This window comes from Danio aesculapii, chromosome 6, assembly GCF_903798145.1.
Source record: "Danio aesculapii chromosome 6, fDanAes4.1, whole genome shotgun sequence".
Lineage (NCBI taxonomy): Eukaryota > Metazoa > Chordata > Actinopteri > Cypriniformes > Danionidae > Danio > Danio aesculapii.
The window spans coordinates 54,222,799-54,246,934 of NC_079440.1; the positions used below are offsets into that span (position 1 = coordinate 54,222,799).

Sequence of the window (24,136 nt, forward strand, 5' to 3'; positions counted from 1 at the left end):
TAATTCAAAATTAATTGAATAAATCAGTCCAATGTAGTGTAATGAATATGTGCAACTTTTAAATGTGCAAATATTAAATAGTGCAGTAATTATAGGGACTATAAGTTATCATGAAAGGCAACACTGCAACTATTCTAGCAGTATAAAAATAAAATCACGATGTAAAATGTGTACTTCCCAATAAATGTAGCAGAAAACATCATATAAAATCATAACTAACAAGAAAAATAGGTCACACTTTATCTTATGGTACACTTCTTGCTCTTAATAAACCCTTTACTGCGGCCTTTTCCTCACCAAACTCCCAATTTTCTGCTTATTAATAGTTATTAAGTAGTTAGGTTTAGGTATTAGGTAGGATTAGGGATGTAGAATAAGATCATGCAAAATAAGTACTTTATAAGTACTAATAATCAGCCGATATCTTAATAACAGGCAGGTATTAAGCAATAAGCCATTCGTTAATAGTGAGAATTGGTGGTACTTCATGAAAAAGAATTGGTGGTACTTCATTGAGTTGAATTTGTTATTAGTTATCATTCCTACACCTCATTTGAATTTAAATGTATTGGATTTTTTATCCTTAAAATGTTAAGCACTTATGCTAATGAATACAGGCACAGTGTGAATGCAAAATGAACTGGCTTCTTATTCCATTCAGTTCACTTTTTAATCCACTTAAAGCTCTTTTAAACTTTTAAAACACCCTAAGCTGTTTTTATCAGCAGAGGAATGCCTGTAATACAGGTTATTTTTATGGCAAGAAAGTTAATGAGCTTTAATGTATTCAATCCTCATTAACACCCTTCCTTTGGAATTATATTTACATATTTGCCCAATCATACAAAAGAATCAGAAAAAAACTCTTCACCACAGTGCAGCCATGAGATGAACAAGCAATGAGAATTAAAAGTACAGACTAAATGTAAACCATGCATAATCTTCTTAAGCAGTGCGTCTATCGGGGGTCATCAAATATTTGAGAAACTCACTTTAGTTTAAGGGTTACAGTAGGAATGAAGCAGACACCAGTTTGATGACAGAACAAATTCTGAGAGTAATATTACCATTTTTATATTTATTAAATGTGCATTTCATTGCAGTTACCTGAAAAGCCAAAGGTAATTCATTCATTCATTTATTTTATTTCAGCTTAGTCCCTTATTTATTAGGGGTCGCCACAGCGGAATGAACCGCCAACTATTCCAGCATATGTTTTACGCAGCAACACCCATACAGCCTCGCATTCACACACACACTCACACACTACAGTCAATTTAGTTTACCCAGTTCACCTACTGTTTAGCGCATGTGTTTGGACTGTGGGGGAAACCGGAGCACACGGAGGATACCCACGCCAACATGGAGAGAACATGCAAACTCCACACAGAAATGCCAACTGGCCCAGCCGGGACTCGAACCAGCAACCTTCTTGCTGTGAGGCGACAGTGCTAACCATTGAGCAACCATGTTGCCCCACCAAAGGTAATAATCAAAATAAATAAATAAATAAACATGATTTGACTTGTCATAGCATTTATATACTGCAACTCTCTGATGATTTGAAGTGCTTCTTTTATCCTCACCTGTAAGTCACGTTGGATAAAAGCATCTGCTGAATAAGTGAATGTAAATTACCTTCCACAATAAAATTCTGCCTTTCTGTAAGCACCACTACTGTCAGAAATTGTTTTTTTATTCTGACTGTCTGCAGTTTTTTCAGATTATAGATTTGATCAGACAAAAGTGAAAGTTAGACTGAGCTTACATGCAATCTTTTACATACTAAAAAACATATTGTAAACTGAATAAAATTAAATTAATTCCAGACTGATAGTGTAGACTTTGCAATTTTACTGGCTAGACGACTTATTCTTATGAATTGAAAGTTAGCAGTTCCCCCTTCTTATCGGGAATGGGTTTTTCGATTTTTTTTTTTATACATGCAATAAAATACAATAAATTTATTACGCAATATAACAGAAGCCAGAACAGTTCCAGAAAGTCTGAAGTCCTTTTCTAAAAATATTTTTTAAGGAGACACCTATATATTAAATGATTTTTGACAGTTTTTTTTTTTTATTGTGTAATTTTATTTATTTATTCTATTGTTTTTTTTGTTATCCTTATTTTTTATGTTATCTTATATATGTATATTTGTGTGTATATATATATATATATATATATATATATATATATATATATATATATATATATATATATATATATATATATATATATATGAGATATTTAACGGCGTCACGGTGGTGCAGTGGGTAGCCCAGTCGCCTCACAGTAAGAAGGTCGCTGGATTACTGGTTCGAGTCTCGGCTGGGTCAGTTGGCATTTTTGTGTGGAGTGTGCATGTCCTCACCGTGTTTACGTGGGTTTCCTCCGGGTTTCCTCCAGGTCCATTAATATTTTTTGACATGATTATGAATTTTTACAACAAACAAGCACATGTTTAATATTATTCATAACCGCGTTCGTAATTTACCGTCATGCTTTTATAAAAAAAAAAAACACTAAAATAAAAACTGCTCAATTTCGCCATATATAATAATCCATAATAATAACTCCTGTATAGAAACCCCACTCGATGACACTCGAATACCCTGTCAGAAAAGTCTAGTGGCTGAGAATGAGCTTTGTACAGTGTCTGCTATAATGTTAATGTTGTTTTGGTGTGTTTACATAGATGAATATGGCCACTGTGTAAATACACAGTACAGTTACAAGCTTATTGCCACATTATATCATTATGATAACATGATATATGCCTTCAGGGATTTCCTGAAGATAAATACCAAAAAATAACACAACTGGAATAACTACAGCAGTCGTGATCGTCTGATCTCATATGAAGTAAGAGATCGAGATGACATATGATGACGTGTGCAGGGGCTGTAGTGCTGTCCCATTTGTTAGGGGTAAATTTTGAAGCCCTTCCCCTTCACACTCGTTTTTAAGGGCCAAGGGGAAGGGGTACAAAAACAGAATTGGGATTGGGCCTAAATCTTAAATGTTATTTAAAATCTGGCCATTGTTTTTAATGTTATTAATATATTCTTAACAGATTTTGTTCCTTATGCAATTATTAAACCAAACAACTGAGTATTAAATTCTTGTCTGCTAGGTTTAAGGGCTGATGGGTCATTTGAAGGGGGATTTTGAATGTTAGAATAGGAGTATCCCAGAAAAATGCATGGGAGCACCAGTTAGAAAGGAAAAACCCCTACAGTTGAAGTCAGAATCATTAGCCCCCACCCCCCAATTTTTTTCCCAATTTCTGTTTAACGGAGAGAAGATTTTTTAAACACATTTCTAAACATAATAGTTTTAATAACTCATTTCTAATAACTATTTTTTTTTATCTTTGCCACGATGGCAGTAAATAATATTTGACTAGATATTTTCCAAGACACTTCTATACAGCTTAAAGTGACATTTAAAGGCTGAACTAGGTTAATTAAGTTAACTAGGCAGGTTAGGGAAATTAGGCAAGTTATTGTATAACGATGGTTTGTTCTGTAAACTATCGAAAAAATTAGCTTAAAGAGGCTAATAATATTGTCCTTAAAATGGTGTTTAAAAAATTAAAAACTGTTTTTATTCTAGCCAAAATAAAACAAATAAGACTTTCTCCAGAAGAAAAAACATTAGCAGACATACTGTGAAAATTTCCTTGCTCTGTTAAACATCATTTTGGAAATATTTAAAAAAGAAAAAAAATCCAAAGGGGGGCTAATAACTCTGACTTTAACTGTATATGAAGTAAAGAGCAGTCTGTGAGCTATAGCCCAGTACCTTATACTACTTAAAGCATGTTTATTTTTAACAGCACCTCACATCACAGCACATATGTGGAACAGCATGCGCATGTGCAGCCACACACACACACACATGTGCGTGCTCCCCGACAGAGCATGCGACTGCAGGCAGGTATGGGGATAATGTCAATGAATCACATGCTTTCCAAAGCAAGCGGGCTGGAATCAGGGCCGTCGTCATGGCAACAGGCTCGGGCCCAAGCTGTGGGAAGCGGGAACGTAAACACGCAGTCTTCATGGTAACCCTTTCGTCACTGGGGTCTAAAAAGCATTAACATTGTTGTTCTTTACTGTAATATTACTGATATCAGCACGGGAGACACACAGTATGTACTTCTTATACTTCAGTGACACAGAAAGTGAACAGGAACTTCCTGCGACAGCCCTTCTGCCCTTCCGTTGACCTTTTTTTTCCCTCTATGCATCACATATGCATGCAAACCCACTCACACAAAAGCACAGAAGCGTGCATCCAGCCTCTCTCACATAAGCATGCGCAAACACTGCAGACAATTCCCGTGACGTGCTGCAGTATGCATGCTTGCCAGGCAAATCTGCCAACCGCAAGCGCGCACACACATACACGAGATGCAATCAAATTCCCTATGAATCAATACCAACTCCCAACTCCCAAACGCGACAGCTGCAGTTCAGTCAATGCCAGATCCAAACCCTGAACACACCTTGCTCAAACGCGCTGCATAAAACATGCACACACACACACACACCGCTCCCACTGACACGCATTCACTGCTTTAAATGCACGATAGCGGGCACACTAACAAGCATAATCATGAAAGAATTTGATGTTTTTTGCTTTGTAAAACCTCCCTAAAGAAACTCTGTATAGCTTTGCTCAAGGATTCAGACAAAAAGCAAATAAATCGCACACTTGGATGGCCACAGGCAGATGCGTAGGACACCGTCTACTGAATGGAAACAAGAAGATGCGCTCTTGCATTGAAAAACACCTTGACAGAACAAAAGGCAGAGGTCTTAAGAAAAGTTGAACAATTTTTAACCTGGCATGTCATTTACTTCATTTAGTAGGGCTGTGTAAGCTGAGAAAATATTATATACAATTCCTTCTATGCTAATGAAGGACTACAGAGACACTTCAAGCACGGGATGTGTCCTCCTGGTGTAGCAGAGTTTATCACAGGTCCAATACACATCTCTGTCATTTGCTTATGGCCCGTTTACACTGAGTGGTACGGTAGGGTACGGTACGGGCAGTGGTGGACGGAGTACTGTAAAATCATCCTTAATTAAAATTACCATTACTTGCCTTAAAATGTACAGTGCTTCCTCTATGATTTTCCAGCTGTGGCAGCAGCCTTTCACACAGATCCATCAGCTACCAATGGCGTTATTTCAATGACAAAAGTCATGTGCGCAGTATTACAAGTCGAGATCGCATTTATGTAATACGAGCATGTGGATCTCTGCTTGTGCGCCGATTTCCTCTGTGCACAAAACTTTTTGCGCACCCTCAAATATACGCTGCTCAACTGCAGATTTTCTTGTGCGCTCTCAAATAAACGCTGCTGATGTGCGGTTTAGCCGTTATGTAACGGGTATGTCTACGGACATTTGGTACCTTTTTGTTGTGCTAGGTACCCTTCCGAAAGGGTACCCAAAAAGTGGTACGATACGGTTCGATTCTTAGAACCTTTTGACAGTGGAAATGGCCATAAAAGTGTACCGAACCGTACAGTACCACTCAGTGGAAACGGGCCATTACAGTAACCATGTGCTTTTCACCATACACATTTCATCTGCTTGTGATCTTCCTTCATATAACTTTATCATGTTTAATGTCATTTGACAGTTTATGACTTAAGCGTTGTAGTGATGAAATAAACACTGATTTATTTCAATACACTTTCTGTTTACTATTGTTGAGTCATGGCCTGAGGAGAGTATGTTAATGCACTTCTCCCCAATTTTATCTCCTTAACTTTGCTTTCATGTTTAGCTGGGTTTGGGGGTTGGTTTTCACTCATGTCTTACAAAGCTTTGCTCAGGGTATAAGAAAGAAAGGTAACAGTTGATTTGGGAGAATGGCATTTGCTCTGCTTCTCCTGGACACCGGTGTGTAGCCTCATCTGCTAACAAAGGCAGTTTCACTGTCTTGTTACAGCTAATGTCTATATTACTGCTAAGTTTCTCTATACAGTATGTTAGGCCCCGTTTGTTAGTGGATGCCTTTCGTCCACACTACATCTGAAAATGGAGGCATGGCTGTAGACATTCACCCATCTGATTGAGACTTTTTCTCAATATTACAGTGCATCTGGAAAGTATTCATAGCGCTTCATTTTTTCCACATTATTTATGTTACAGCCTTATTCCAAAACGGATTATATTCATTTATTTCCTCAAACTTCTACACACAATACCCCATAATGACAATGTGAAAAAAGTTTTTAGTAATAAAAGACCTGAAATACCACATGTACAGAAGTGTTCACAGCCTTTGCCATGAAGCTCTAAATCGAGCTTAGGTACAATCTGTTTCCACTGATCATGCTTGAGATGTTTCAGCAGCTTCATTGGAGGTTACCTGTGGAAAATTCAGTTGATTGGACATGATTTGAAAAGGCATACACCTGTCTATATAAGCTCCCAGGGTTGACAGTGCATGTCAAAGCACAAACCAAGCATAAGTTGTCTGTAGACCTCTGAGACAGGATTGTATCGAGGCACAAGGCTGGGGAAGGTTACAGAAAAATTTCTGCTGCTCTGAAAGTTCCAATGAGCACAGTGGCCTCCATCATCCATAAGTGGAAGATGTTTGGAACCACCAGGACTCTTCCTAGAGCAGGCCAGCCATCTAAGCTGAGTGATCGGGGGAGAAGGGCCTTAGTTAGGGAGGTGTTCAATAACCCGATGGTCACTCTACCTGAGCTCCAGCTTTCTTCTGTGGAGAGAGGAGAACCTTAAAGAAGGACACCCATCTCTGCAGCAATCCACCAATCAGGCCTGTATGGTAGAGTGGCCAGATGGAAACCACTCCCCGCCTGGAATTTGTCAAAAGGCATCTGAAGGACTCTCAGACCATAAGAAACAGAATTCTCTGGTCTGATGAGACTAAAATTGAACTCTTTGGAGTGAATGCCAGGCGTTACGTTTGGAGAAAACCAGGCACCGCTCATCACCAGGCTAATACCATCCCTTCAGTGATGCATGGTGGTAGCAGCATCATGCTGTAGGGATGTTTTTCAGCAGCAGGAACTGGAAGACTAGTCAGGATAAAGGGAAAGATGAATGCAGCAGTGTAGAGACATCCTGAATGAAAACCGGCTTCGAGTGCTCTTGACCTCAGACTGGGGTGATGGTTCATCTTCCAGCAGGACAACAACCCAAAGCACACCGCTAAAATATCAATGGAGTGGCTTGACAACAACTCGGTGAATGTCCTTGAGTGGCCCAGCCAGAGCCCAGACCTAAATCCTATTGAACATCTCTGGAGAGATCTGAAAATGGCTGTACACCATTGCACCCAACCTGAAAGAGCTTGAGAGGTACTGCAAAAAGGAATAGGCAACAATACCCAAAGACTGGTGTGCCAAGCTTGTGGCATCATATTTAAAAAGACTTGAGGCTGTAATTGAACAAAGACTGTGAATGCTGATGTACATGTGATTTTTCAGGTTTTTTATTTTTAATAAATTTGCAACAATTAAAAAAACTCTTTTTTCACATTGTCTTTATGGAAAATTGTGTGTAAAATTTTGAGAAAATAAATGAATTTAATCTATTTTGGAATAAGGCTGTAACATAAAAAATGTGGAAAAAAAAGTCAAGCGCTATGAATATTTGCCGGATGCAATGTAACGTAGCATTTGGAGATCAGAACCATATCTGTTTTGCAGAGACACATTTATGTGTGTCAAATGTAAATGGAAGAGTTTTCACAAATCATATAGCCATCCAATCATCAAGTGACCGGGTGTAAACAGGCCCAAATTCAAAGAAATCCATAACAGACAATGTCACTGGCTTATTCCATCCAAGTTAACTGCTTCACTGCTATACTGACTACACACAGCCATTCTTCACTTCAAGAGATCCCGGCGCCAAGTCTAGATCCACTGCGTCTGACAGCAGACCAAAAGCCTCCCTGATCCGCTGACAATCCGACAGCTACACAGAAGTGTCCTCGGGTGGTTTTCCCACATAAAGGTGAAAAAACACTGTACATTTCTTGAAACTAGGAATGACTTGCAACAAAACACCAAGTCTAATGCTGACATTTATTTAGTGATGCAGCCATCGTGATCAAGAGGGACGCACGAGAGACAGATGGATTTGAGTGTTGCTGACATTGATTTATGTTCAGTTTAACTGGTGCTTGATCACAATGCTGGCTGGGATTTATTCACAACTCATAAATGTCACAACTGATTCTTTGCGCTAATTACTTCAGTCTCAAAAGTATGGAAACAGACAGACACAGTGGAAAACATTGTAATATCTGTAACACTATGGGACACATGGTTAATGTTAGCGATGTACTTACTAACATGTACAAACAGTGAACAATGGGTGTACAGCATTTTGCTACATTTACTAATGCATTATTTACATCCAATCACTGTGCTTGTTAATATTAGTTACTACACCCTGAGATAACATGAACTAACAACGAACAACTGTATTTTAATTAAAGAGCCCCTATTATTATAGGTTTTTCAAAATGTCCATCCATGCAGTGTGTAACACAGCTCTAAGTGAATGGAAACATCCAGCTGAGGTTTAAATCTGAAAGCGATTAAAACTATTGATTCAATTTATTAGACTCAGAGTCAAATGAATGATTCATCCTTTGTACGGATATTTTGCCTGCACAAGTCGACATCAATACAGGATATCGGCAAATATGAAGTGCCGGATCCGGTCAAACGTGAACGTGCCTTTCCCTTCAGACACAAGTAGAGTGCAAGGGATCATAATGCGAGGATTACTATCACTGAGAGATGGCCAGACATGCGTCTGTGGGGAATGAAGAGTTAAAGTTCATTTTCACAACAACACCACAGTAGGTATGGTACAATAACCATTTTCAAGGTATACCGTGGTTTGGAAAAGTCAAGGTTTTAAAACTGCCAAAATTTTCTGTAATATTGTTCCTAAGGTATATGTAAGGGTGTTTATTGTTTATTTTTTTAGGACGACAGTATTTCCAGCAGAAAAAATAACCAAAGAAGTTTTAATTGGTAAAGAAATCAGTGTTTTTAAAACAAATGAAGACAGCAGAAGTCAATGATTCATTTTCATTATTTAGCCTGACATGTTTACTGTTCCAAAATATTATAAATCTTTTACAAATAAAATATATTGTCCATGGTTTCCGCTACATTCATTCTTCCATGGCGGGGCGCCACACCAAAATTCATCCCGCCACGGCTACATTACAGCTTCTCATTCAAATCATTCAGTCGTTGTTTTTTTAATAGCGAGTTATAATCGCACCAAAATGTGTTAAAAGTGAATTATAACAGCGCAAACTTTTCTGTAATCGTAGTAGTGCTGTGCATGAGGCTAGCAAACACGACGTCGGTTTCAGTTAAGATAAACACAGTTTTTATAAATATACTTTATTTATAGATAAAGGTCTATGGTTTTGCTTGCAATGACTTTATCTTGCTGGAGTTTATAGCCATTTCACTTTACTTCAGGACGCATTAATACTGCTCTGTAAGTCTATTGGAGACATTTATAAATATTCCTAGCAAATCTAATAAATGTCGGAGACATACCCATTACATAAACGCACTAAATCACACTTCAGCAGCATTTATTTGAGGGCGCGAAAGAAGTTTTGTGCACAGAGGAATCAGCGCGCAAGCAGAGATCCACATGCTCGCGTTACATAAATGCGATCTCGACTTGTAATACTGCGCACACGACCTTTGTCATTGAAATAACGCCTTAGTTGATGGATCTGTGTAAAAGGCTGCTGCCACTGCTGGAAAAAAATCATTGAGGAAACACTGCTGTTGTCAAAGGAGAAAATAGTTTTAGTTTTTTACCCGGACATTTAAAAAGAATATATTTTAGAGCAGTAATCACAGTACCGTGAAACAGTGATATTTTTATCCAAGGTTATCAAACTGTCAGAATCTTATACCAGTCCATGCCTACACCACAGTATAGCCAACCGTGTGCTGTGTTTGTTCTTGTCATTTTTCTGATGACGCGAATTTATCGGATGTTTGTGATTAAAGGAAAGATCAGCAAAGACTACTAATGTATGGTACTTTGTCCAGTAAACTGTTACACAGTTTGAATGCACCAGTTTCTTCTTTCTCCAGCTCCTGTGTGTTTCTCTTTCCTACACAATGTAAAGTGTGATTAAAATGGTTGCCTCGTTTTCTGAAGTTTTCAAAATATGTATTTAAAAGTGTGTTGTAACTTGTAATCGTTCTGCGCGGCTTGTAATGGTATGTTTTAGATCAGTGCTTGTAATCTATCTCTTAGGTTAAATCTTTATGGGCTATTAACATATTGCGGCTAAAACCACGTTGAAACACGACACGTGCTTATCCCTTACTGATATAAATTAGCTCTGTGCTCGCAATCTTCTGCTGTTTATTTTGCTTTGGCCACCATCAGCTGTTCCTCGCACATGTAGCGCGGTCAATTTTCAAAATAGTTCAACTTTTGCTGCTCTGTGGATTAATACTGAATTTGTGTCATTGATATGACTTGGGGTTGTGGTTAAGAATAGAGCAATATGCTGGTGTTTAACTGCATTGCTTTAATGCATTCCTGCATTAAGCTCACACATATACCCTGTGCTCTGAGTACTTCACAACTTCTGGGGGTTTCTTTTCACCTCACGCTGAATGCAGTTGACCAATCACAATAGACTGGGTCATTGGACCAATCAGCGCAGATTAGCCTCACGCAAAGGAGGGGTTTGGGAACAAATGAATCACTGAACGAATCATATGGGAGTCGCTGGGATAATTAGGTTAAAAATAAATGCAAAATATAAGACAATGAAAATGATTTTTGACCTTGCATGCATATCAGGCTGTTGTTGAAGTCCCCCAAAACCAAAATATGATGCATAATAGGGGCTCTTTAATTAACATTTATGAAATACTTTAATACATGTATTGTTCATTGTTTATGCTAGTAAATACATTGTGTCCCATAATGTAAAGTGACTGATATCTAATTCACCATTAAAGCAATTTATAAACAATAAAAATACTGTATTGTGGATTATTTGTAATTTCTCATGAAGGGAACTTTACACTAGCTAAAACTGACCACACAGATGACCAATGCGATGCAGTGACCAAACTGATGCATACTGCAGTAATGTTCAACTTTAGACTTGTTTTCCCCTGACGTTTTAAAGCACAGCCAATGATTACTACACAATTAGCATGATTAGGTGGGAGTTGCTAGCCTGAAAATCAAAACAAGCCAAGAGAGAGAGATTGCATCAAGACCTACAGCACAATGTCAAAAGTATAACAAGTAAAGTGCACTGTGAATATCTTTCTATACAATAATATGTCTGAAAATATCTTTACAAATACTTCCATTGTATTATAAAGGAAACTGCTAGGAAATTTCATTGATTCCTAATGAAACATTAACAAAGGAAACTGTAAAGTTAAACATTATCAGCATCTCAACATCTTCATCTAGAACAGAGGTGCCCAAAGTAGGGCCTGCAGGCCAAAGTTGGCCTATGGTAACCTTAGGTTTGGCCCACCATCTCATCTGAAACAAGTGGGAGAAGATGGGGAGTTGGCTGGGGTGAATCCCATTGACAGAGATCATCATTTCAAATGTAAAAGAACCTTTAGTTTCTTTTTAGTTTAGTTCTTTGGTTTAATTGAGGAGCTACAGAAAATTGAATGTTTCAATTCAATGTTGTGAAAGAATCAGACGTTTAAAATGTAAATACTGTCAGTTCACAGAGAGAGGACAAAGCACAAGACATTGTGAGCAAATCAAGGCAAAGGCAGGAGCAGCTCAACTAGTGTACTCAGCATTGACCTTCAGTGTGTCATAAGGGGATTAATGGCGTTGTTTATGCTTTTACTATTATAAGTTCATCGTAAAATGTATCATGTATATATCATCACATTTATGCATCATTAATTAATATGTTTTAAAGCAACGTTTTCCAGTTATTTTTAAATATTATCAAATAAATTAGGAAATTACCCATGGCAAATTTAATGTAATACTATTTGGTATATTTAACTTCGGCCCACAGCCCTCAATCAATTTTGGTTTCTGGCCCTTTATAAGAAAAAGCACCCCTGACCTAGAAGCACCAGGTGTGAATGGAGGTGATTTTTCAGTTGTATATTTTTAATCATTTATCAATGTTTCCAGAGATTTCAAAACAAAACATGCACAAAATTCTACATATTGCTTGCATGTTGTAAGACAGGATGCTTTTTAAATCAGTTTAACACATTTTACTATGTTTAAATGATTTTCTCATATATAAGTCACATAATAACATCTTCAGAATTTTTAATTTCATTTCATTTTGTGAAATTTGAAGTTTTCAAAAAATAATTTGTACACATTTTACAGTACATAGAACAATATTTAGACAACAATAACAGTAGTTAAATCATTATTATATTAATATTATCATAATTTAAAAAAATGAATTGGCCTAAATGCAACAGAACTAAATGCTAAACAAATCTAAAACATTAACTAGTAGTAGTAGACTCAGCAGTTTAATCTCATGATTTTTTTGTTAATGTTAATTTAATGTTTTAAAATGTATTTTATAATTAACACAGAGCTGAGATGATTCCACCACATGCATAAATCATTAAATATAGATATTAAAATGAAGAAAACCACTAAATGCACTGAAAATGTCATTATAAAAATGACCAGAAGCTGTGCAAATACATTTTTTAGCATGTTTGATATTAATATGCAGAACAACACCCGTGTTTTATTACATTTTTCAAAACCCTAATTAATAATAGCCAAATCTATTTTTTGTTGTAAAATATATTGCACCAAAATATATTTCAATATACGATATTATTGTCATTTTAAGACCATTTTATGCCACTCATTATATAATGCCAGAATGACAATATAGTATCATCACAATGCAAGTCCACTCTTTAAGATCTCAAAACTCAGGGCTTCTGGTAGTACCCAGAATAGCAAAGTCGAGTAAAGGAGGTCGAGCCTTCTCATTTATAGCTCCTAAACTCTGGAATAGCCTTCCTGATAACGTCCGAGGCTCAGACACACTCTCCCAATTCAAAACTAGATTAAAGACCTATCTGTTTAGTAAAGCATACACTCAGTGCACCACTTAGCGGGCTTCCACACAGGTTCTGCATTTTGTTTATATACACTATGAACAGCAGCTACGCTAATTATTCTCTTTATTCTCCATTTCCACCTGGGGATACTCATCTCGAGGCCCTCAGACTATGCAGAGTCACTGATTCGATCCAAGACCAACGACGAGATGATCCCAAGGTTTCCATATCCTGGACCGGGCCGTATCCTGAGCAGCTACTGTGGTGGTCATGGAGGAGTGGAGAACATGAGACTGATTCCTGTGACGCTCCAGAGACAGACGAGTCTTCGCTGAGGCCAGCTTCCAGCCTCCGCCGCTGAGACTGCAGCTCTGCACAAGACGTTTGGCCAGCGGAGAAATTAAAATGGTCGTGCCCAACTGAGCCTGGTTTCTCTCAAGGTTTTTTTCTTCACTTTCGCCAATTTGTAAGTTTTTTTCCCTCTCCGCTGTCGCCACTGGCTTGCATGGTTTGGGATCTGTAGAGCTGCGCATCGTTGGATTTGCTCTTCAGTGTTTGGACTCTCAGTGGTGATTTTTAAACCACACTGAACTGAGCTAAACTGAACTGAACTTAAAAACTACAAACTGAACTACACTGCTCCAATTTATCTACATGGTATAAGCGCTATACAAATAAAGGTGAATTGAATTGAACTCTTCCTAAGAACACATATTTCATTCTTAAGAATATTTCATTTAATTATAGTCATTTTAATAATTAGGCATTGGAATCAGAATGTAAAAGCGCATAAATAATAAATATTACAAAAAAGTGCCAGGTTAAAAAGTAACAGAGGCTGCGATGTCTGATACCAGATCTATTTTCAGTTGTCAGACACCAACATGAAAATATACTAAAGTAATTCATGGTAAATACTAAAGTGTTTATTTAACCATACTGACACTCACAGATTCAATAGAGATAGAGAAGTTGGGCGATCAGCTAAAATGTTGCAAGAATTTGTTTTTATGTATGCGCGATATATATTGCATCACCAAAAATGATTGAGGTCATGTCCATGGTGTTGTGCGATAAGTCGATACATTGATTATTGTATAATATAATGCATAATATCTTGTACAATATATTCTAAAGTTGCATTAAATTAACTGTATATCAGCATTTTGTATGAATCATAACATTTAGACTGAAGTGTTCATGCTGAAATCAAGAGTCATTACTCATTACTCATTTGTCTTTAAGGTGCATCTAGTAAACAAATCAACATTTATACACATCAAAAATACTATCAAGAATTACATCAAGAATTGATAAAATGGATTAAAACAAGGATTTAAAAAAAACTGTCATCAATAAAATTGGAAAGTGCTGTACATTGTACATTAATGAAGTATACTGTAAGTCATATAGACTCTGTTAAAATAGATGAATAAATAAATAAATGCCTCATTGAAATTCATAGTTTTACAGATGCATTTCAGATGTATGTTATACTAGGTCTTGGCTGACCACTTGTGATAGAATCACCTAATTGGATGTTAATACCAAGTACGCGCTGAGCTCATTTTTAATAGGGATACTGTACATGCTAAAGCTGTATTATAACATGCACAGATGGTGCACATTAATTGGACATGTAGCAATAATGCTGACTAAATAGCAATGTGAAAGCCTTGCCAAATGCACACATTTCAATTTCAAGACAACTTCTTGCAACTTTGTGCGCAGAGTTTACACTGGTACTGTGTAGATGCTGCAGACAGCATATTCATAGCACATGCCAAAAGATGTTACAGTCAAAATTGTAGCATCTACCTATATGACAGAAATCATTGCACAAGTTGGCCTGCACCAACTCTTCTAGGTGTGCTCGAGCATCGACTAAAAGGAAGAGGTTTTGTTGCAAGTTTGGTCAGACACTGAAAATAGTTTATTCTGGTCATTATGACTTTGATACTTCTAGAAAGGAAAACTCAATGTTTTCATAACAGCTGATAACAATCAAACTTTCCTAACAAATTACAGCTACTAAATTCAAAAGCAACCAGTAATTAGAAGCAGGTTTTAAATAAAACAGATTCATGACAATAAATTCTGATTTGATGAGCCACATCTAAAGCCATATAAAATGCTGACACACCTGAACATTATATATAATACGGAAAGCTAATTTAATGATCGGTGACTATAAACACCCTGAAGGCAGCAACATTAAGAACACACCTTGCTTCTGTTATTATAACAGCAAAAAATCTTTTTTTTAAAGCCCAAAGTCATGAAAACTGAGACTAGAATATGATTTTTACACATCCAATTATAAACTTGGGAAAAGCAGCACTGAATTAAGAAGTAAATCAGCAAAAGTTAAACAAAAAGTGCAAAGATATTGTACTGACCCTAATCTAAATGTGAAAAAAGTCTTAATCTTCTCTAGAGCTACCAATGAGATTAAATGAAGAGATTAAATAAAGAAAGCGGGTCTCTTCTTGAGTTTCTCAACAACACAAACTCAGGTTTGTCTGCAATCAAAATCCAACGATCTCATATCAACTCAACAATCCCTCTTCCAATGATACATTCGTATCATATCATATCATGAAAGCGTATAATCTAAGTTTATGCAAACCATAAACCATTCAACAGTTTTCCCAAATGTATCAGTTCTTCTTCTAAAGAATTTTACAAGGCACGTCACAAAGTACTGCAATGCAACATAACAGAGAACTCAATTCAATCTTCTGAACTGTGAAAAAAAAACTCTTTTGGAGGATATAACAAGAAACTAATGTCAGTTGTTTTCTACACATTTTGTATGCAACCAAAATCCTGATAGTACACCTATAGTCTCAAGAGTACTACAATAGGAAAAGGGCACGTTTAATTACCTAAGAAGATAGTTAGTAGGGCTGTACAATATATTGTTTCAGCATTGATATTGCAAAATGCGCATATGCAATAGTCACATCATAAGATATGCAATGTTAGGTCTGAATTATATTTACACATGGAACACGTGTAAATATACCACATGGTTTGTGGAGTCACTGCTAAAACAGCGTAACAGTGAAAGTTTATCATCTGCATGTTTTTTAAACATTTGGGCTCAAAAAATTGTGATGTTTGAAAGTGTAACAAAGATTATTTGTGTTTAATGATTTGAACAATTTACGCAAAAAAAGTAGGGGTGTCAAAATTAATCTGGTATCGGTTCAGTAATAATCATAACCACTTATTATGTATTGACGTCATTTACCTCATATGCGCTATATTGTGGTAGATTACTTTAGCGAGAGAGGCGAGCTTGGGTTATTAAAACACTGCAACTACTTAATCTCTGACAGTTTGTATTGTATATATAAAGGACAAAATTGTATTACAAATAATTAATAAATATAAATATATTTATAATTTTTTCTTGTACTGTGAAGAAAAATATAAATCTGTTTATGGAAAACGTTGTCAATGCACTGTGATGCACCTAGTTATTGAATTGAACCGAATCGATGGCATGATAATCGTAACTGAACGATTATCCGAACATGACCGAACGTGAAACCAGTGTAGGTTCAGACCTCTAAAAAATGTTTTACTTACTTACAATTTTTGTAGGCAAAAAGAGGCGAAAATAAAATTATTTTAATTACCGCATTGGCAGATAATTTAGCTTATTTTAAGGAAAAACTCTTAATTTGGACTTATTTCTTCTGAAGGTGAAAACAAAACACTATTTTTACTTAATCTAAGAATTTTTTAATTATTTGGACAAGAAACGACACAAAAAAAGTAAGAAAAGCATTTTTTGCATTGTGATTATTCAATTTCTGTACTTCAATACTGTTAGACCTCCTGTCAAATAGAGCTATTCAAACCATGTTGTAAAACTGTATTAATATCGCAATATTTATCGAAGAAAAATAAAATATTGCTTTACTAGTTATGCAAGCAAAATACACTATAATTGAAACTATAAATATTAAAGACTAAAAGTAGGCTAAAAAAATTAAGGATCTCAAAGTGTAGCTATAGTTCAAGGACTGATACGGTAAATCTGCAATGATGAAAGTGTGAGAGAGATAGAGAGTGTGTGATAGAGGGAACTCTCACACTGTCTGACAGAAACACATGTGATACACCGACCTGCTTGTCCTTCTTTTGTATTTTCATCTTTTCTTGTTCTTTGTGTCTGCGTCTGGAATACAGAGATACAAGGAGTCACGAATTTTAAAAGAATATATGCATCAACTATAAAACAATTGTATATAATATTGTTTTAAAACTAAAGGCATTAAGAGTGTGACTCAAATTTAGAATACATTGAATCTAATCTACTAATCATCTTGATCACTGAGAGCACTCATAATCATAAAGTAATAAAACAATTGAAAACATTAGATTATTGAAATGTTTGCTTATGAATAAGTCCATACTATTACTGCAGTAGACAGTTGTAATATAATCACATAAGAAACATAAATAACTATTCATATTCTGCACTATAACTATTGTTCAAGGTCATTTTAAATGGGTCAATATAAAGTCGGCTTTAACAATCAAATACCTACTTAGTTTTGTCTTAAAAACTATCACCAAATGTTACAAAGATACTTTTTACCAACAAATGTTGTTTTTTTTTCAAATGAATGACCTGCATTATTTACAAGTTATGAATTTGTTTTCATTAATGCAGCAAATTTAATGAACTTCATTGTCTTAATGAGAATCAAATAAGCTCAGCTAATTAAAACCAAAGCTCAGAGAAATGCTTCTAACAAACCCAAATATTACACAACTAAGATTTAGACAGGCGTCAATCTACCTGTGGTGCATTAGCATTGAATTAAAAATAAAAAGTTATGTTTTCGCAGCAATGCAACCTTATTAGTGACAGATTAAAATCGTTTCAAATATTCACACATTTAAATAATCACAAAGTTACATCATATCCTAGTTGTTAACCGTGATATAACTAAACAGTGTTTTAGGTAATGTTTATATATATATATAGCCTCTTTTATTTTTCCCCCAATTTCTGTTTAACAAAGAGACGATGGTTTGTTCTGTATAAAAATCAAAAGAATATATAGCTTAAAGGGGCTAATACGTTTGTCCTTAAAACGGTTTAAAAAAATGTAAAACTGTTTTTATTCTAGCTGAAATAAAACAAATAAGACTTTCTCCAGCAGAAAAAAATATTATCAGACATACTGTGAAAATTTCTTTGCTCTGTTAAACATCATTTGGGAAATATTTAAAAATATAAATTCAATCGTGGGCTAATAATTCTGACTTCAACTGTATATTATTTATATATATATATATATATATATATATATATATATATATATATATATATATATATATATACATACACACACATATACACAATAATAATTTTTGAGGGGTTTGCCTTTATAGGACAGTGTAGATTTCAGACAGGAGAGCAGAAAGAGGATGGCTCAGCAAAGGACCTCGAGCAGATAATCAAACTCGGGTCACCACAGATACAGGGACCCTAGAGTGTTTTAAAGCTGTGAAGATCAGTCGATTCACCAGTGGATCGCTCATATGTCAGCTTATAAACAGACAAGCTTTAAAACGCTTTAGTGACTCTGTATCTGTGTTTACACTCAGTAAACAGCGGTGAGTTCGATGAACCGATGACCTTCACGGCCAATCACAGACATTTCTGTTGAGAATGTGAACACAATAGCAAATCAGCGATGTTTAAGGATGCACTAAATAGCGCTCAAATGTTAGCGGGAAATGGACTTTTCTAAAATTTCAGTACTGATTGGTATTGAATTCCAGTATCATGACAACACTATTTCCAAAGGATCACGTCACTAGACTAATGATACTGAAAATTCAGCATTGAAATCGCAGGAATAAATTACATTTCAAAACGTATTCGAATAGAAACCAGTTATTTTAAATAATAAAAATATTTTACAATTTTAATGTTTTCGCTGTACTTTAGATCAAATAAATGCAGGTTTGTGATTAGACAAAACATTTTTTTTAAATTGCTAAGTATTGCTAATTTGTTAAAATGAAAGGTATAAAACTGTATCATTAACACAATATTATTCATTCATTTTCTTTTCGGCTTAGTGCCTTTATTAATCAGGGGAAACACCCATACACATACACTACGGACAATTTAGCTTATCCAATTCACCTATACTGCATGTTTTTGGACTGTGGAGGAAACCGGAGCACCCAAAGGAAACCCACGCCAACACGTGGAGAACAAGCAGACTCCACACAGAAATGCCAACTGACCCAGCTGAGGCTCGAACCAGTGACCTTCTTGCTGTGGGGCGATCGTGTAACCCACTGCACCACCGTGACGCCAACACAATATTGTTAGTGGCATAAATCAATATCACGTAATTTGACCAGAAGGTGGCGTTCCAGGCAAACACCAAGTAACCCACTGCTTTAGACAGGTGTCTGTCAACCAAAGAAAAGTGTCAATCTACCTGTCACTGCATAAAAAACATAACGTTTTGATACAAATGCACCATCAATATTGACAGAAATGCATATCATTATAAACCAGATACTACCTGACACTAACTAACTCATTCCTTGAGTTAACATGGGTGTCCATCTGCCTGTGCTGCAGTCACTGAATTCAAAACAGTTATGAAATTTTATCGGTCACATATTCTAACGATAATTAAATTAAAATCCAGGTGAGACTCTGACACTAACTAGCTATTGCTGGAGTTTCAGACTACTGTCAATTTATCTGTGATAAAAAAAAAAACCTATAAATAAAGCATGCCAAATTGTTTTTTATCTCCAAAGCAATCCACCCTCAAACAGGTGAGCTTCATAACACTAATCCATATCTTACGACAGGTGTCAATCTACCTGACACTGAGTACAATAAAAGAAAATAAATGAAATAAAACATTAACTTAAAGTAATCCAATATCATTACTGATGTAACCATTACTGATAACCATATAATTACACCATAAACCAGGTGGTACTACTACTGGTGGTAATATTAATTAAGCAACTGTTTAAAACCTGCCATCAATTATTACTGTATTAAAATAAAATAGTATTCACCCCAAAGCAAAATCAGTAGTGATATCCAAATGATTTCATACTCATTTTAAAGGGGTTGTATTGAAAACCAGATAATATATATAAATATATACATGATATACAGATGAAGTCAGAATTATTAGTGTATTAGTCTTTAACTGTATAAAACAGATTAACCTCGCTACACTAACCCATACCTTAAGACAGATGTTAATTAATATGCCCATGGTAAACTGACACTGAATAAAAATTAACTAAAAGCACTAAAGTTGTCACAGATATCAACACCTCTTGTCATGTACTCATAATAATCAAATTATCTATTATAAACCAGCCAACTCTCTTATATTAACTAATTAACTTGGGGTGCATTTCCCAAACAATGACATAACTCGTGGCTGAACTATCATATTACGATGCATCATTTGGGAAAAGAACGATGTAGTGATGAGCGTTTCCCAAAACCGTAGTTGCTCTGTTGCAGATCCATCGTTTGAACCGTGTTAGTTACAATGTGAAAACGTCCATAATGACACTAAACGGGGTGGTAACAAGTTCTTTAGAGAAAAATCCCACACTTTTTTTGTGCATATTTTATTGTTTTGCATGCATTTTTAGAAAATCCAATAGTAGTTCTGATTAAAACATGCACTTGTTATTCATATTAATTTAAATATATGTAAACGGCACATATAGGGACTATGTTTACTTTACAAATATTATTGAGAATATGCCATATTCTATTCTAAAACATAAAACCACTTAGCTAATACGCGTTTCAATATTATATATAAAACATCATATGAATTGTTAGTGTAATGGTTATAATTTACCACCCCGTTTAAGCCTCATTATAAACATTTTACATTATAACTAATGTGGTTCAAATGATGGATCTGCGACAGAAACTACGGGTTTTGGGAAACACTCGTCACTACTTCGTTCTTTTCCCAAACAATGCATCATATAATGATAGTTCAGCCGTGAGTTACGTCGTTGTTTGGGAAACGCACCCCAGGTAGGCCCCTACTAACTAACCCAAACCTGGAGTTTAGACAGGTGTCAATGTAGCTGAGGGGAATTTCCATTATACAAAAAAGGATTTTACAGTAAAAATTAATTATTAGTGATTCAAATTAGGGCTGCACAATATATCGTTTCAGCATTGATATCGCACTGTATGTATCCGCAATAGTCACATCGCATAGATATGCAATATTAAGTTAGGATTATATTTGAGCAAAAGTCACAGTTCAGAACACAAGATTTGTGGAGTCGCTGCAGAGTTTAACCACAACGGTGTGAAATTTTAGAGTTTCATGTTTTAAAGGCCTGAGAGAGATTAAAGTATTCAGACCCTTTGCCAATTGGAAGTTTAATAAAGTATAATTTTATTGCATTATTTCTACAATAAAGACTTGGCAGTGTAATTTTTACATTTATACCTACAAAACCACAAAGGATGCACTGCTTATTTCACTTTCAGCTTTGCTTTATTGCATTTATCTATGCTTGTAATTTGTTTATTATATTTTATGCATCATTCACTTCCCTTCAGAATCATCCCAACCAGTCTAAACTAATACATTTGGTAACACTTTAGGGAACCAATACTCACTATTAAATAATTGCTTATTAGGATGCATGTTATTGTAGATATTGGCTGCTTATTAGCACTATAAAGTAAAATATTCTTTTACATCCCTAACCCAATACCTAAACTACCTTAATATCTATTAATAAGGAGCAAATTAGGAGTTAGTTTGTTGATGCAAAAGTCATAGTTAATGGTTTGCTAATAGCGAGAAGTGAACGTTAAAATATAGCATGACTATAAATTCCTTCCAAACAGTGAAATTCAATCATTTGGTATTTGTAGATTTGCAAATTGTAGATACAGTATAATCGCAATATATCGTAGAAAAATAAAATATTGGAATGGTAGATTTTTCCAATATCGTACAGCCCTAATTCAAATCAATAAACACTAAAATACACTAATTAAGCCACTGTTGTAGACTTACTCGACATGTCAACATATCTGTCACTATTTTTAGAAAAAGCATAAAGTGTCAACACTAATAAAAAACAAGTAGTGATATAAAGCCATTGGGATTTATATTCACTTTAAAAATGTTGTGTTAGAAACCATGTGGGTGCCTTGATACAACTAACCCATACCTGGAGTTTAGACAGGTGCCAATGTAGCTGAGAGGCATTTCCGTTATACAAAAAATTATAGTTTTTACAGTAAAAATCCATTATTAGTGACACAAATTAATAAACACTAAATAGACACAAACTAACCCACTGCTTTAGACCTACCAGACATGTCACCATACCCGTCACAATTATTAAAAAACATAAATTGTTAACATTAATGAAAAACAAGTAGTGATATAAAGCCATTCAGATTATATTCACTTTAAAAATGTTGTGTTAGAAACCATGTGGGTCCCTTGATACAACTAAAGTTAACCCATACCTGTTTTAGACCTAGCAGACATGCCAACATACCTTTCACTATTAAAAAAGTATTAAGTGTTAAAACTAATGAAAAATAAATAGTGATATACATCCATATTAATTTATATTAATAAAAAAATTATGTTAGAAACCAGGTGGGCCCTTTGATACTTACTAACCCATACCTGGAGTTTAGACAGGTGTCAATGTAGCTTTCCATTATACAAAAAAAAGGAGAAAACATTGTACTTTTTTACAGTAACAATACATTATTAGTGATATAAATCAATAAATAACAGGTTTGTTACAGTACTGATACGGCAAACACCATAAGCTGAAGAACCACATGAGTGCTAGAAGTTACATTGTTCCCAGTACTTGATAGCAGTCATGGGATGCTTTGTGCCTCAACAGATGCCAAACTTGCCTCACAAAACACTCTTATAAAAACACAAACACCGTGTCCCATATACATTAGCCCCTGTAGGGCGCTAGCCAGCGTGCTAACTGTAATGTCACGGCAACGGTGCTCTATATTTCAGGCGTTACACGCGTGAAGAGCGGCTCAAACTCCGCGGAGGGACCGTCAAAACGCGACCTCACCTACCTGGACACGCCGGCTCCGGACATCAGTTAGCGCAAAAACCTACGCGTTCCTCTCTCCGCATTTATTTCCAAGGACACTAAACGCCATGACAGTTTAGAAAAATGCATAAAAAATTAGAGGGGGTGGGAGTCGGGGAAGGGAGAAAAAAACTCAGAGCAATTTCTTTAATCCTAACGCACAAGAGCAGTTCATTCATGAGGGGATGCGAGAGTTTGACGCGTCCACGCGCCACCTACTCCATGCGGCTCCGCGCGCGACGCGTTAAAATTAAAAAGTTTAAAAATGTGCTTACCTAAAATGGCTACTGCGGCAGCCAAAATACAAACAGCTATTATTTGGTGAAGTTTAGCGCTGGCCGCCTGCAACAACAGCCTAACGTGCGTTTAGGCCCGCATTCTGGCGCTCGCCATTGGGCGCGTCGGAGCGCAGCTGGGCCGCTGGAGGCTCCTATTGGCCAGCGAGCTGTCAAGCATGCGACGCTGCGCTAAGCTTGTCTGAGAGACACACATCGCCAGCGACCATTGTGTACTTTTAGCCCCTTGTGTGGATGTGGATGTTTTTGCGGCGATTTAAGAGGTTTTCCTATTTCAGATTCTCACCGGTGACCGAAAGCACGCGCTGGATTCATTCCGCGTTTGTCGCGTCGCGTCCGGAGTGCAAAAAGCTACGTTGTTGGTTTTATGTTTCTTCTCGCCTGCATCCACCAATCATGATGCTTTTTACTCCATCATTACGGCGCCTGAGAGAGAGAGAAAGGGAGAGAGAGAGCGAGAGGGGAAAAAAATGTAACATTCCACGTCTTTGCTCATGTTTCATATCCCGGATGTGAGAATAGCAGGGGTTATAATAAAGCGCGTGGCTGCATATGTCCTTGTGATGTGTTG

The 24,136-nt window shown here is 36.1% G+C and overlaps 1 protein-coding gene across 4 annotated transcripts in view; it reads right to left on the bottom strand.

Annotated features, from left to right (window-relative positions):
• The window catches only part of chd6 (chromodomain helicase DNA binding protein 6), an 85,711-nt gene extending 61,575 nt beyond the window's left edge, over positions 1-24,136 (bottom strand). For 2 of the 4 annotated variants that reach the window (XM_056460531.1, XM_056460530.1), the window contains exons 1-2: positions 23,852-24,136; positions 17,255-17,306 (exon numbers count right to left, since the gene is read on the bottom strand). In XM_056460531.1, coding sequence (XP_056316506.1) covers positions 17,255-17,306; positions 23,852-23,880 — 81 coding nt within the window. In that variant the 5' untranslated portion in view covers positions 23,881-24,136. Of the gene's footprint in view, positions 1-17,254; positions 17,307-23,252; positions 23,486-23,544; positions 23,743-23,851 lie in introns of those variants that run through there. The other 2 variants (XM_056460533.1, XM_056460532.1) reach the window with 2 other exon arrangements.